This window comes from Salmo salar, chromosome 01 (genome assembly GCF_965601325.2).
Source record: "Salmo salar chromosome 01, fSalSal1, whole genome shotgun sequence".
In the NCBI taxonomy this organism is placed as follows: Eukaryota; Metazoa; Chordata; class Actinopteri; order Salmoniformes; family Salmonidae; genus Salmo; species Salmo salar.
In genome coordinates, this window is record NC_138291.1 from 66,389,141 (window position 1) to 66,404,335 (window position 15,195).

The window sequence follows — 15,195 nt, forward strand, 5'->3', positions numbered from 1 at the left end:
GTTGCACCCCAATCACAGCACCATGAGACATGCTTTTATCCTCTTCTTAAAGAGCAAGAGAGAAAGAGACATCTTGTTTACTATCTTTGGTATTTGATGCTCACTTTCTAGGTCCCCTTTCCCCCTTACAAAGTCATTTAGTGTTTTCAAACAGAAATGATAGAGAATTCAAAATCAATTATGTTTAATGTGTATGCCATATCCAAATGTTAAAAAAACGTGTGCAGTGCATTCTGTTTTTCAAACTATTTCAGGCTGCATTACTTTAGGATAATTGTAAATGTAAATACTTCCAAATACACATCACATACTGCTGCTTTATTACCCGGGTCTTGTGGTGTAGCTACTGTATCTATACCCAGCATGCCCGACAGCGGTGTTGTGTGTAGTGTGTTGTGTATTGTGTGTGTTTGTGTAGTGTGTAGTTTGTAGTGTAGGACAGGAGAGCGTGATGTATCACCCTGCGAGAGCCTACTGACAGCCTGTGATGATGGATGGCCTGATTATGGAGTGCTTTTTACACATACACAATTTACATCACACTGAGCAGCGGGGTCTGGCAGGGCTACAACGCACACACCTGCACATGTCCTGCGGTGTGTAGTGTGTTGTGTATTGTGTGTGTGTTTGTGTAGTTTGTAGTGTCTTGCGGTGTGTACATATAGATGGGGGAAGGAAATAACAAAAGAAAGAGGGCAAAATCCTGACGTTCCCTCACAAAGAAAATGGCGTTCCCTCATGTTCTGAAGCCGACCTTTGGTGTTCCGGGATGCATGATAAGATGTCAAATCAGATTTCCAGGAGTGTATGTTGTGTGTCATGTGGTGCGTTTGATTGTTGGGAGTTCACTTTATGTGGATCAGTCTGAAAACGTCATCCTGGCATGTTTTTGCAAAAAAGTTAAATGTCACAGTAGCTGACGTTTTTCTCAATACATTACAGTCAATGGGAAAAGATGAGAGTCACAGTGTTGACATTTTTCTCAGTACATTGCAGTCAATGTGAAATGATGAGTGTCACAGGGTTGACATATTTCTCTGTACATTGCAGTCAATGGGAAAAGATGAGTGTCACAGGGGTGATGTTTATGTCAATACATAGCAACCAATGGGAAAAATTAAGCATCAACCAATTGAATCTTATGCCAATAAATTGTACTCAATGCGAAAGGATGAGTATCACAGGGTTGACGTTTATATCGATAGTGTGTAGTCAATGGGAAAAGATGAGTGTCACAGGGGTGAGGCCCAAGTGAATAAATTGCATTCAATGGGGGAAGATTAACATCACAATATGGACACATAGAGAAAGGCATCACAGACACTTCCTCCCTCCCTCCTTTTGTATCTTCTATCTCTTTCTCTGTACTCTCTACATATTATCTTTCTCACGTTCCCCCTCTCTCCATTCTATCTCATTCCTTCTTTCCCTCCTCCCTCTAATCTATTTCTCTCCCTCTACCTTCTGTCTCTCCCTCCTGTCTCTCCCACCTCTACTTCTCTCTCTACTTTCCCAATTCCACAGACAGAATATTGAAGTATAGATATGCATTGGGGCATAACTCAGTACATCGCATTCAAAACAAAAAAGTTGGTGAAAGAGCTGCAATGGGTAAATTGATGAAAGTCAGACAGACAGACAGACAGACAGACAGACAGACAGACAGACAGACAGACAGACAGACAGACAGACAGACAGACAGACAGACAGACAGACAGACAGACAGACAGACAGACAGACAGACAGACAGACAGACAGACAGACATTCACTCACAGACAGACATATCCACTCACAGACAGACATACAGGCAGGCAGGCAGGCAGGCAGGCAGGCAGGCAGGCAGGCAGGCAGGCAGGCAGGCAGGCATAAACTCACAGACAGACAGACAGAGATATCCACTCACAGACAGACAGATACAAACAGAGAGAGAAAGAGAGAGAGATATTTAAACTCACAGACAGGCAGAGAGGGAGGCAGGCAGGCAGGCAGGCAGACAAACTCTAAACTCAACCCTAAACTTAACCCTAACCCTAACCATAGCTTCATGTCCACATCCCAGCTCAACCCTAACCATAGCCATAACTCTAACCCTAGACCTCTACATCTTGGCTCAGCTCTTAGTTAGGGTTGATTGACTTCGACAGAAGGGTTGAGCCAAGACAAGGAGATGAAGTGAGGGTTATGGTTAGGGTCAGGGTTAGAGTTAGGGTTGAGCCGGGAGTTCATATTAAGCTAAGGTAAGGATTAGGGTTAGGGTTGAGGCTAGGTTTCGGGTTGAGCCAGGATATGGACCTGAAGCTAGAGTTAGGGTTACGGTTAGGGTTGAGCTGGGAGTGAACATGAAGCTAGGGGTTAGGGTTAGGGCCTAGACATAACCCTAACGTTAACCGGCAAGGGGGGGGGGGGGGGGGGGGGTGGACAGATGGTTTTGCTCTAGGATGCCCACAGGCCTCACAAGACTCGTCTGAAGGTATATATGGAGACTGTTTAGTGCCAAAAATAAGGGGTAAAAAAATTAATCTTATATCTCGCAGATATAGGACAGACACTTCAGAAAAAAAGTTCCTTTAGATTTTCTGGGGGGGAATATCTGTTGTTCAATTGAATGAATCTGTTGTTCAATGCCTTTGTATGGGCTAATAGCAGTAAAGCCTTTTCTTTTAATATATTTTGGGGGGGATACTTCAAGGTGTCTTAAAATTCTAAATCAAATAGCTAAATCCTTGGACCTTCTTAAAACAATTCCATATGTCTTAGGTCAATCCATCCTAAAAAAAAAATGTTTTGATTGACTTGAAACTGTCTGTGCCTGTCTCTCTGTCTGTCTGTCTGTCTGTCTGTCTGTCTGTCTGTCTGTCTGTCTGTCTGTCTGTCTGTCTGTCTGTCTGTCTGTCTGTCTGTCTGTCTGTCTGTCTGTCTGTCTGTCTGTCTGTCTGTCTGTCTGTCTGTCTGTCTGTCTGTCTGTCTGTCTGTGTCTGCCTGTCTGTCATCCTGTCTGTGGGAGAAAAGAGGGAGAGAGAGGAGGAAGAGGCAGAGAGAGAGCGACGAGAGGAGGGGGATGTAGGGAAAGAAGGACTGAGAGAGAATGGAAGGGGGAGGAGAGAGAGTGAAGGGAGAGATTGAGGGACGGGAGAGAGGGGGCGAGAGAGAGGGAAAGGGTGAAGGAGGGAGGGGGAGAACGAGGAAGGAGGGGCGAGAGAGTCAACAGACTGACAGAGGTGGGAGAGAGAGGTGGAGAAAGTGTAGAGAGGAGGGGGAGGCAGGGAAAGAGGAGGGAGAGAGAATGGAGGGTGGAGGGAAAGAGAGAAGAGAGAGTGAGGGAATGGGAGAGAGAGAGAGAGAGAGAGAAGGTGAAGGAAGGATAGGGAGAAAGATTTGAGAGAGAGATAAGGGAAAGAAGGAGGCAGAGGTAATGGAAGGGGGAGGGGGAGAGGGAGGTGGGGGTGAAAAAAGGGGGAGGGAGAGAGAAGAGAAATGGGGGGTAAATAGGAGGTAGAGAGTGAGAGAGACAGACATTAGATAAACAAGAAAAATGTAAATCCTGTGACACTCATCTTTTCCCATTGACAGCAATGTATTGAGAAAAATTACTGCAATGTATTGAGAAAACGTCAACCCTGTGACTCATCTTTTCCCATTGACTGCAATGTATTGAGAAAAACGTCAGTCGTGTGACATATTTTCCCATTGACTGCAATGTACTGAGAAAAACATCAACCCTGTGACACTCATCTTTTCCCATTGACTGCAATGTATTGAGAAAAACATTTGACCTTTTTGCAAAAACATGCCAGAATGACATTTTCCTATGATATCATGTTGGTAGTGCACACTGCACAGCCCTGTACCATTGATCAGTAGCCTGTACTAGTGTGTGTGTGTCTGCCGGCGCCAGTGCCTTCCTGGTCTGTGTGTCAGTGGCGCTGGCTGTACGTGTGGCGTTAGCCTTCATGTTCTTTCGTGTTCAGCAGGTTGAGCAAGCCTTGCTGCGTTAATGCCAAAATTACATGCTGAGTAATGAGTGATGGGCCAAATTACAGGCTGAACAATGAATAGAGGTAGGCAGCTCTTATTAGTCTCCACAGAAAGCCATTGATTTATGAAGCACTGCCACACTCGTCTGAGTTACTCTGCTGAAAATGATATCTACATTGAGAAGTGATGTTCTCTATTAAGTCGTTCCTTCTCCTCCCCTCCCTCCTACCTTCCCCTTGGCCTACGGGTGTACATGATTGTTTAGAATCAGCGAGAGCTGTAAGGAAGCCTTAAATTACCCATTATGACTGTCAGACATAAAACGCCTTAGTCTTACCAAAGTCTGGCTTATGATTCATTTACTTTGTGCCTCTGATTCATAGCCCAATACGGCTCGCTGCTCCAGATTACTATTTGAGGGGTGGGTGAGATTGATCGCTCTGTGTGATCTGCTGCAGTATTTCAGCAGAGCAGCGGGGTGGTACAGTAGGTGCAGCGCTGGAGTGACAGCAACTCACGCTAGATCAATTTCTGGACTTTCACAGATTATTACAGCTCGGTTAGATTAACACACCCCACTATGTCATTTGCTCTCAATATTCCCATGAAGATAAAAAAAAGTTGGGCCCTGTAAGAGATATGAGACCTGCTCTAGACTGATGTACTGCATCATGTCATCATGGCTATTTTGCTAAATGAGAATTTAACTGGATGCAGGGGGTTTGTGACACTTGTGATAGAGTTTTCATGCTAGCTGTTGTGCATTGCAGACGTTGGTTTACAGAGCTGTTATTTCACTTCACTTCACATTGTCTAACAATTGGTCTTTTTTTTGGTCAGCCCTCAATGAGCCAACCATCGACTATGGGTTCCAGAGGCTGCAGAAGGTCATCCCCAGGCACCCGGGTGACCCTGAGAGGTTACCAAAGGTCAGTGTTATGTCTCATCTTCACAGAAATTGTCATTACAACACCATATAGACACAACAAACAACACCATACACACACCACAGCTGCTAACCCAACAACATCATCAAAGACCAAGAAACAAAACAACATCAAAAGAAGATTCAACTTTTTAACCAAACAGAAAGACAGTAACACACACACTGGTGCGTCCGTGTCGCATTGATTTGGGAATGTATTTGTTTAGTGAGAGGAGAGCGAGGGAGGCAGGCGTGTGGTAAACTTTCTGTGTGGCAAAATAGCTCAATCAGACGTCTTTCCTCTCCAGTAGTCTGTGGAGATGGTAATCTCCTGGTCGTCTGGGCCGTCATTACCCCACTCATATTTTCCTTTCATTCTCCACAGCTCCATTTGGTTTAATCTGTTGTTTACATGACTCTACGCTCGTAAACCCCCCAGTCTTAGTGTGGCTAATAAGGCCAGAGCGACACGTTATTATGCGTTAGGTCTCACTGTTTTCTTTAGAACTCAGTAAAGGAGTTGAAAGGCTCTTGATTCCCACATGCTTGTGACACATATCCGGTAGCCTGCCATTTTGGTATTTTTCAACATGAAAACAAAGCCACAAATTTCAGCCATTCTTGGATTCCTTAGCATTTCTATTTCCTCTGATAAAATCTATTACTGGGCTTGTCTGATTGCGACCCTGCTAATTCCCATTTGGTATAACTGGCATTCCATATGCGTCAAATGTAATATTATGACTGATTAGTTTGCACAGAGTCCCTTGGCACGCAGTAAATTGGTGACCACCTCAGAGTTTTAATAATACCATAAAGCCTTTTAAGACCTTATCTATTAAAGCCCAGCATGCAACACTGCAATATCATTAACGTCCAACGGACAATTTAATAAAGACCAGGCTGTGTGGTGTAGTATGGACGACTGGGCCAAGTCAATAGGAAGATATACGACATCGCAGCCAGCAGTCTCTGGTGCACTATATGAAGTGTTTCAATTAGAGTTTGGTCCCGGTGGAGACTCAAAACAACACCTGGACATGAAATGTAACTCTAATTTCAACAGTACATTTGTAAGACCAAAGGAAAGGTTCACTTAGCTTTTATGGCTGCAAGTCTCCCTGCCCTGGGTCTCTCTGTCTTCACACACTCAATTTAGTCAGTACATCTCCGTAAAATTTGCAATTTGAACATAACATGGAATATTGTGATGCATACTTTTATTACAGCATCCATTTTTTCTTCTTGGAGAACAAAATACATTTTGGCAATAAAACACATTTTGACTCAATCTGAGATGAGTTTCCTCAGTGTGCTTACTTAATATAGCAGGGTCTCCCCCCAGCCCTCACATGGCCCAATCTCAGAGTGAGATGAAACCCTGCACTTCCAATAAATAATATAAATATTTGATTTGCTCTCTAATGGACCCAAATATGGGGTTCAGGGGGCCATGTAAATGATTCTACAGAGTGATTCATCATTGTTAAGCTTGCCATCTGAGGGTCGCCTCGAGGGGTCAACAGCACACTCCCAATATACAAGCCTCAGGGTGGATGGCATGTACATTTGGAACTAGAAGGGAGACGGCGTGAAGAGAACAGCCATTACGGGCTGCAGGTGAGGCGGAAAGACTCTATAAAAAGGAGATAAAGCTGGAGGAGGCGAAGTATGCATTAGCAGAAAGGCAAATCGACACCGGGCACCCCTCCCTCAATGACTTCACCCTCCAGTTGATAATATTACGGCGCTATTGATTTCCACCATCCTTTTCCCCAGGACCAGTAAGACAAGTGGTAATTGTGAGGAGACAGAAAGCCAATATGGGCGTGCTCATGTATTGCAAGGGATGCACGCTAATATTGTTGCTACACCAAGAAAAAGGGGGGAAGCGTGCTCTGATTGAAGTTTACCTCGTAATTTTAAGACAACATTGCAGATGACAAACTGACCCTATGGGAGGAGCAGCGATATAAAAATCCAATGCAGAGTCCAGAGTGAATATGAAAGTAATAAGTGTGTGCAGTCAAGTGATGCGAAAGGAGATTGCTTTGCGGGCATGGCGTTAAGTGAACAGAGACTTCGGAATTCACCCTCCTTTTTAAGATCTTGTTATAAAACAATTTTCGATTCATCATATGAAGAAGACAATTTATAATACCAGTTTGTGCCCTGTGGCAGTAATGGACAAATAGACTGGATGTCACACTGTACCACACTCAATTTCTCCTTTCTTCTGTAACAAATTAGATTCATTACTAAATTAAAAGCAGAAAAGCAATATTGTTTTATTATTAAGTTGATTGCATAAACACAAACCTATTCTTTTCCCATTTTTTGGTGTAATCCACAAGCAGAAAACAAATATTACAAATGTGTTCATGTCAAGCAATTTAGCTATGTTTTTAAATGAATGTCTATTCTACATCTAATGGCCCTGTCCTTCTGAATGTATTCAGGCTAGCGCTAGCACGCTAATTGCCTTACATTTTTATAATGATATTAACACTCAAAGCCTCATAACCTGGGCCCCATTTTATTAACTGTGATAACATCAATAGAAATACACAATCCTTGCTAATCTAGCATGTGGAGAATCACGTGTTTTACACAAGTTTTAAGCTACCATGTAAAACAAGGAATACCAGAAAAGCTGTCATGCCTTGGTCACAAAACAACGAAGATCATCTATGGGCTTTAATTGTTTTCAATTTAACATGGTGCTCTGATATGTCTGTCTCCATGACAAGAATGGCAATTACATTATATATCCAGATTTACATGGAAATGCCCCCAGAACACCATTCGGTGCTAATCGTATTCACAGCGTGAGCCGATATGCGTGAAAGTGTCTCGTCGGAAACAAAACAAACTCTGTGGTTGATTGGGTACCACACTTCCCATCATCCTGGGATGTGACTAGGCCACCACTTAAGCATAGCCCTGCGAGTGAGCTTGGTTAGTTAAGACGCCACGCGGTAAACGACAGATTAAGGATGAGAGGCAATATCGTTTTCTCTGTCTTTTTTTCCAAGCTGTCCTTATGTCGCTGCTGCAAAGTACCATATGGACAAGGATGGAGAGGAGGTTTTCAGAGAATGAAACATGGCGCTTGCGAACGTGACAGTCTTAATTGCTTGAATTGTTGTTTGAAATTGAGAGGCATGTAGAAGATCTTGAAATATGATAGAATAGATTATTGGTAATTATTAACTGCAGGAAGAAGAAAAGAAAATACACTTTGTCTCACTCAGTGAGCGAGAGAGGAATCTGTTCTGCCTGATGAGAACACATAAAGACAGCTGGTCCTCTCATTTAGTGTACCTGCCTCACGACAACCATAATTCTTTATTTCTATGCAAACTAGATGCATGCACCGTTGAGCATACACACCAATTTCAGAGGTAAATGCCCATTTTAAAGAGAGCCACCCATGCGGTAACGTGGTGGATCATGCTATATGTTTCTATAAGAGCATGGCACGTGCTAGAAGTGGCTTCTACAGCGATTCATCTTGATAAATCAGGAAGATATGGCTCTTCAGGATGAAAGGAGGCCCACACACACACGCCATACACACTCCATACACGCTCCATACACGCTGCCTTGGAAACACAGGCCAAGTCTTGGAGGCCGCTGTTTGAAGGCGCGATGACTGTGTTTACATTCATTTACGGCAGCTGCCGTCTTAATCCCGGATTGCTATTGCCAAGTGATGGAACACTTCACACAAATTACTGAGGCCCGCGAAGGAAAACACGCAATGTGGGAAGAAAACAAGCGCAATCTGAGATGTTTCTAGTGACAGATTTCCATCACTTTTAACCTGGGTTCTGACAGAAAGTCAACAAATTTCTGCAATACAGCAGGTGCCAGTAAACACACATTTAAATAAAATCCCACATCAATATCTCAAGCTTTTTTCTTGTGAGAATAAAGGCTTCTAAATGGAGTAGGTGGTTTTCCAAACATATTGCTTGGAGCATCACACTAAACAAAGCACTGTGGTGCTCCATGAAGGATTTCATTAAGTGCTCAATTCAAAGAGCAGATAAAAGCACACTAAGAAGCCAACCTATTCTGAAGTCGAGCAGGGAACAGGATCCAGGGCCAACTCATTCTCAGTGTTAAGAGCCAAAGCAACATGGCTAATCCTTACTGTGAAGCAGGGGCAAGCATGCAAACATGGATAAGACTACATCCCATGCATCCATGTCCCAGAGGCACAAGCACCCAGCTCTCGCTGAATGGGAAGTCATTTGTGAAGTCCTTTACAACAGCCAGTCAAAGAGGTTAATTGAAAAATTCCTTAATGTCATTACGGCAGAACTAGATTAACCCAAGCTAATTCACTTAAGTGTTCTGAAGAAAGGAGACTCCAGTGCTGAACTTGTGCAAACGTGAGCCCAGAATTAGAGGGTGAGGTGTTGTTTTTAAGGCCTATGGTGGTTTAATTAAGAGATGGGACATTATTCTTGTTCCCAGTGGTTCTGAGGAGAGAAGAATTGGTGGCCTAATGCAATGTTGGTGCCTCACAATATAGGGCCACGTTTACTTACCCACCTAATATAGACCTCTTGTTGTTACATTACAGGTCATGGTACTCGTTGAACCGTGTCATGAAGTGTCCTATTGACCTTTGACCTGTCATCAGCATTTCAATAATGTATGTCTTTCCTCTTTTTTTATCAGGAGGTATTGCTGAAGAGAGCAGCTGACCTTGTTGAAGCACTGTATGGAATGCCCCACAATAACCAGGTATGCAGACCGACACACACACCACACACACCACACACACACACACACACACACACACACACACACACACACACACACACACACACACACACACACACACACACACACACACACACACACACACACATCTTACAGAACATATCAAACGAAGCCATCATAATGGATGACTGAGGACGAAAGAGCAGCTCAATAACTCAAACTTCTATCTCCGTGTTCACAGGAGATCATTCTGAAGAGGGCAGCGGACATAGCTGAGGCCCTGTACAGCGTTCCCCGTAACCACAACCAGATCCCTTCCCTCGCCAACACAGCCTCCCATGGCATGATGGGAGTCAACTCCTTCAGCAGCCAACTAGCCGTCAATGTGTCCGAGTCACAGGGAAACGACCAGGGTAGGTGGAAATAATGCTTAGTGGTCAAGAGTCATTCACTGTCAAGGAAAGAATGAATGAATCCTATAGACCTCTAATCACCCTGTCCTCCTCTTATTCCTATTCAGTAGGCTACAGCCGGAACACCAGCAGTGCATCTCCACGAGGGTACATCACCAGCAGCACCCCACAGCAGTCCAGCTACAATACCGTCAGTAACAGTATGAATGGCTACGGGAACTCTGGCATGTCCAACCTGGGAGTGCCCAGCTCCCCTGGGTTCCTCAATGGATCCTCTGCCAACTCTCCATATGGAAGTGAGTAGAGCTGCCATTCAGGAGGGAGCAAAGTTACACAAGGTTCAGATAGAAATGTATCGTGTAGGGCAGATATACTTGTCTGTCAGGTAGAGAATCGAAATCATGTTAGCTCTATTCTTTACATTTCTATTGGAAATGTTCTAAACGTTTCACCTCACTGAATATAGCCCAGTTTAGTCCGATAGCATGTTCTTACTACCGCCCCCCCCCCCCCCCCCCATATCTTGTCTGCAGTTAAACAAAAGAGCGCCTTCGCCCCTGTGGTCCGACCCCAGGCCTCCCCACCCCCTTCCTGCACCAGCGCAAATGGCAACGGACTGCAAGGTGAGCCCCCCTCACCCCCTCATCCCTTCCCTTCGGACTACTGGGCAGATACCGCGGCTCATGCCTCTGTCCGGTTTGGTGAGGGACTAATCATTACAAATATGCATTTTAACAGGCTACAATTTATTATTTACACCTTTGAGTTTACATTCAAATACACAAGCAAGCATGAGGGCACACACATGTACTGTACACACACACACTCACACAAGCAAACACTCACACGCACATGAACAAATGCATGCATGTAAGCAGGCATGCAAACACACCACACACAACCCATCCAGTATAGCAAATTATATAGTCCGAGGCCTAAGAAAACCGCCTTCCCAGAATTGTTTTAGTAATTATGTTTATTAGGTTTTGTGCGTGTGTCATGACCAACATGATTGCTTTGAAAACAAGCTTAGCTGTAGCCTGTGCCCCAAGATTAATAACATTGAGCTTAATGAAGTGGGAAATTAAAGTTCATCTTGCTACACGATCATACTTATTAATACATGTTGTGCAGAAATTAATGAGCAATGCCTTGCCGTCATCTGTGCTGGCAAACTTAAAAGCATTCCAACCATGACACTACAAATACACTGAGAGCAGTGCAATGATTTTTCATCTTGGCACTTCACTAGCCACATAATTGTTCAGAATGTGTGAAATACTGAGTATATCAAGTCTCTGTATAAGGTAGAGTTGCTAATGATATCCTAGCAGATTGTCTGGGTAAAATAATCGAAAATACCTTTGATCTCTGTCTAATCTCATGGATAATGATTTTGAAATGGGACTAGTGTAGTGCGTGTGGAAATAGAAGTGTAATGTAGTGGCTCCATCCTCAGTATGGAGGATAGTTTGAGTGTGAGGGGAGTCAGTCTGAGGAGAGTCTTTGAGTGATGAGGGAGAGGGGGGTTGTAGCACAGCATTCTGGGTAGTGGCCATGTTGTTGTTCCACGGTCGGCCAGGGCCATCTCTCCTGGGAGTCTGGTTCACTGTTTGCCATTACCTCAACACCAGGAGGAATATCACACGTAGCCTCGCTGGCCTGCTGGGACCTGAAATGTCAGAGCAAGAGGGAGGCTTTTGAAACTGTCCTGTTAGAGATGTGTGCACTCACACATGCACAGACACACCACACATACACAAAAAAAATGCATCACACAGGCACACACGCACACACTCATACACACAGTCTCACAATATCATAACATCACATCTTTTTAAAGTTATTTGATGTAAATAGCTGAATGTTTTGCTTATCCAATTGAATACATTGGGTAAGATTAACGTGCTTAATGCAATTTCTCCTTCGCTATTTTTTTTCCAGCTATGTCCGGTCTGGTTGTACCTCCAATGTAAATGCACTTTCATCGTCTCAAGCACCAGTCTACTCACCACGCTACAGGACACCCCTTTATCACACAGCAAGACACTGGTGTAGTCTATAATACTGAGGATATAGTCAACAGCTTATTCTGTTTTTAATGAAGATAAAAACATGATTTTCTTTGAAAAGACTATTTCAAGAGTTAAGATTTGGACATGTGGACAAAGCATTTCATGAAGAACTGAATGATTTTAGCTTTTTTTGCTTATATTTTTCCATTTGATCAACCTCGAAGAAGACAAAGGACGATGGGGTGTTTATTTTGTATGCCTATCTGGTGGAACTTTCGCTTTGGCTATGTCCAGTGAACCATATGGGAAGGATCTCTGTGGACTCACCATTTGGTTTTAATGTAAACACTGATGTACATTTACCTATGAACTTGTTTGCCTCAGAAATTGTTTTTTGTTTTGACTCTCTTTCAATAGATTCACATTTGTGTGTCTTTATAATGTGTCCTTTTGTATTTTTATGTGTGAGAAAATACAGTGGGGCCAAGAAGGTTTAAGATTTTCAACTGGAAAATATATGAGATATATAATGTAGAAATCAATCATAAAATACATCAAATGCAAGTAAATGGGTGGGACTGGGTAAGATTGTATCATGTTTCAATCATACATCTTAAATAAAATTTGTAATTTATTGTAGCTAGAAGTTTATCTTCGAAAGTGAAAATGATCTTGGATTCTACAAGTATGCTGACGTACGTAGAACACCTGGCTCTGTTCCATGTTTAGAGCTTCCTTTTAAGCAAGTGTGTTTTGCCATGTTTTTTTTAAACTTTTTTAAAAACTTTTTTGCTAGCACTGTATATTAATGCATTCCTAGGCTACTGTGAAGTCTGTTTCTTGTTGACGAGCGCCATCCTCTTCCTTCTAGCTCCAAATCCCGTTATGTGTTTTATATGTGGTTATAAACTTGTAGACTATTGTGATATTGCCAAAATTGTGCTAAATATTTATACACCTGTCTTTTTTCCATGTTCTTTTAGATCAACAACAACATTTAAAGCAAAATTTAACTCCATCTAAAGTCGAAAGTAGTTCATTGTCATATTTCCATTCCAATACACACTTGCGCTCACTTGAGGGACATTTTGTAACATATCAACTATAAATATTGTATTTATCTCTGAAATTTTGTATATTGCTTTTCATTATGTATGTATTAATCATCATGCCCTTAATAGTGATGCAGCACAGAGAATTTTAGCCAAGAACTGTTGCATTCATGTTTTTTTTTGTATTTGATAAAATGCAATGTCCATATATTTCACATATCTTCAAAGTTTTGTTACTCTGTCAAGACTCTCTGTCCATTTTTTTTAAAGGGAAGTCAAACTTCATTGTTTATTTTTATATTGATTTTAAATTATCTATACAGAGAAAACTTTGTTGGTTGTATTGTCAAATAAATAGTTTGTGACCCATATGATAGTTGTTAAGATACAATAGAAACAATGTGCATGAGGGACAACCTTGGAGGAAGGAACTCCATTTGTGGTTGTATTTTCTTTCTGTTTTGTAGAATGTATACAAGTCATTTTTACTCAGAACTTATGACTCTGCCACATAGCTTAAATGTGTTTACAGGGAACAAAAATTCAAAATGTAAAAATTTGGAATGAAAACAGAAATTAATAAGTGATGTTTTATAAAAAATTTGGAGTAAAAAACTACAAAAACTTGCTGATGCCTGTGGATTTCTTCAATTGTTATTGATAAATTACACAGAACACTTTTGTTCATGATTGCCCTTGATTGCCCACACTGTCCATGGGGACTTCTAGCCTTTAAGATTCAGAAACAGGTTGCAACATTTTAAAAAGTATTTATTTTTAAACGTAATTCTACGCTCTCATAAATAGTCAAAACAAATCTCTGCTCAGTTCTGTTCTGTGATATTGGCCCAGCAATCTGACTTTGAGGCACATTCATATTGATCTTTATATCTGCATCTCTCCCTACAGCCGTGCTTTAAAATGGCCTGTTAAATGTATTGTAGCCTTTCATGTGTGAGCTTTTATTCAAAGCAACCTAAAGAGGCCCCATTCAAATCCCTCATTTCATTGCATTAGGCCGCCTCGTTAATAAAGAATCAATGCATTCAAAGAGCAAGGTTATCCGCTGTCTATAAGGGGTTGGTATTGTTTTGAAACTCATAGTTTGAGCACTGAAAGGGGGCCCTGTGAAATCTATACTCATCAAGTGGGTCAAACGGAGAGATAGAGAAGCGACGGGGAAGAATAGCACCTCTCCGTTAAAACAACTAAACATCTTATCTGGCTTCCTGAGTGGTCCTGGAGACCAGGTCACAAAATGTCAATTTCTCATCAAGGCATCAGTGCCCATGGACAGCCCTCCCTATAATGCACAATTAAGCGAATGCAAGATGAGCAGGAATCAGCAAATCACAGCTTATTATGCCAGCGGCGTGCATAGATCTCATGGCACATAAGATAATGCAGGTGATGCTGATAGTGTGAGGTCAGATACACCAGAGAACGATTACATTTTCAACTACGATCGCTGTGTGCATCAAAACATTCCCTCAATAATATGTAGTGTCTGATAACAATAGTCACATGCCTGCTTGCTGACGTAGCATTATCTGTTTTAGACCAACACAGTTTTAGATCTATTTTCTTGCTCAGTGTTTTTTTTTCCAAAAAAATTCAAAACCTTGTGAAAGGAAAACCTGAATCCATGTACTCTGTATAAACACTTCTAATAATTTATAGTGTGAGCATAAATCAAGTGTTATGCACTGTCTATCAATGAACAATGATTTCATGTGCATCTGAGACCTTTAATAGCAGGATAACAAACATAGTAGGCAAGTATTTTGGATCATGCCAAGTAATGCCAGGCAGGAATATACGAGTGCTAGGAAATCACACCATGCTCTCCCTGTACCAAAAGCCACCCTATAGCTAAAGCACTCAATCGTGGTTAGAGCCTGTTTATTGCAGAACTCTAATGGCTGCCCTCCACCATGATCTTAATGTGTGCATTAAATATTTATAAATCCTGAGTCAATAACGCCCCATAACCAGAGCCTGATAGACACCCGGACCATGTGGCCGCCACGTTCTCCAACACAGGCTGGGGTCAAGAGGTCATGCAATCAAAGGAGGC

General features: G+C 42.3%; 1 protein-coding gene across 12 annotated transcripts in view; it reads left to right on the forward strand.

Annotated features, from left to right (window-relative positions):
• The window catches only part of LOC106607303 (transcription factor COE3), a 72,140-nt gene extending 58,395 nt beyond the window's left edge, over positions 1–13,745 (forward strand). For 3 of the 12 annotated variants that reach the window (XM_014204184.3, XM_045721071.2, XM_045721070.2), the window contains exons 11-16: positions 4,817–4,905; positions 9,594–9,659; positions 9,880–10,051; positions 10,162–10,347; positions 10,585–10,752; positions 11,996–13,745. In XM_014204184.3, coding sequence (XP_014059659.1) covers positions 4,817–4,905; positions 9,594–9,659; positions 9,880–10,051; positions 10,162–10,347; positions 10,585–10,752; positions 11,996–12,027 — 713 coding nt within the window. In that variant the 3' untranslated portion in view covers positions 12,028–13,745. Of the gene's footprint in view, positions 1–4,816; positions 4,906–9,593; positions 9,660–9,879; positions 10,052–10,158; positions 10,348–10,584; positions 10,753–11,995 lie in introns of all 12 variants that reach the window. The other 9 variants (XM_014204281.3, XM_045721087.2, XM_014204296.3 and 6 more) reach the window with 3 other exon arrangements.
• The last annotated feature ends 1,450 nt before the right edge of the window (positions 13,746–15,195 follow it).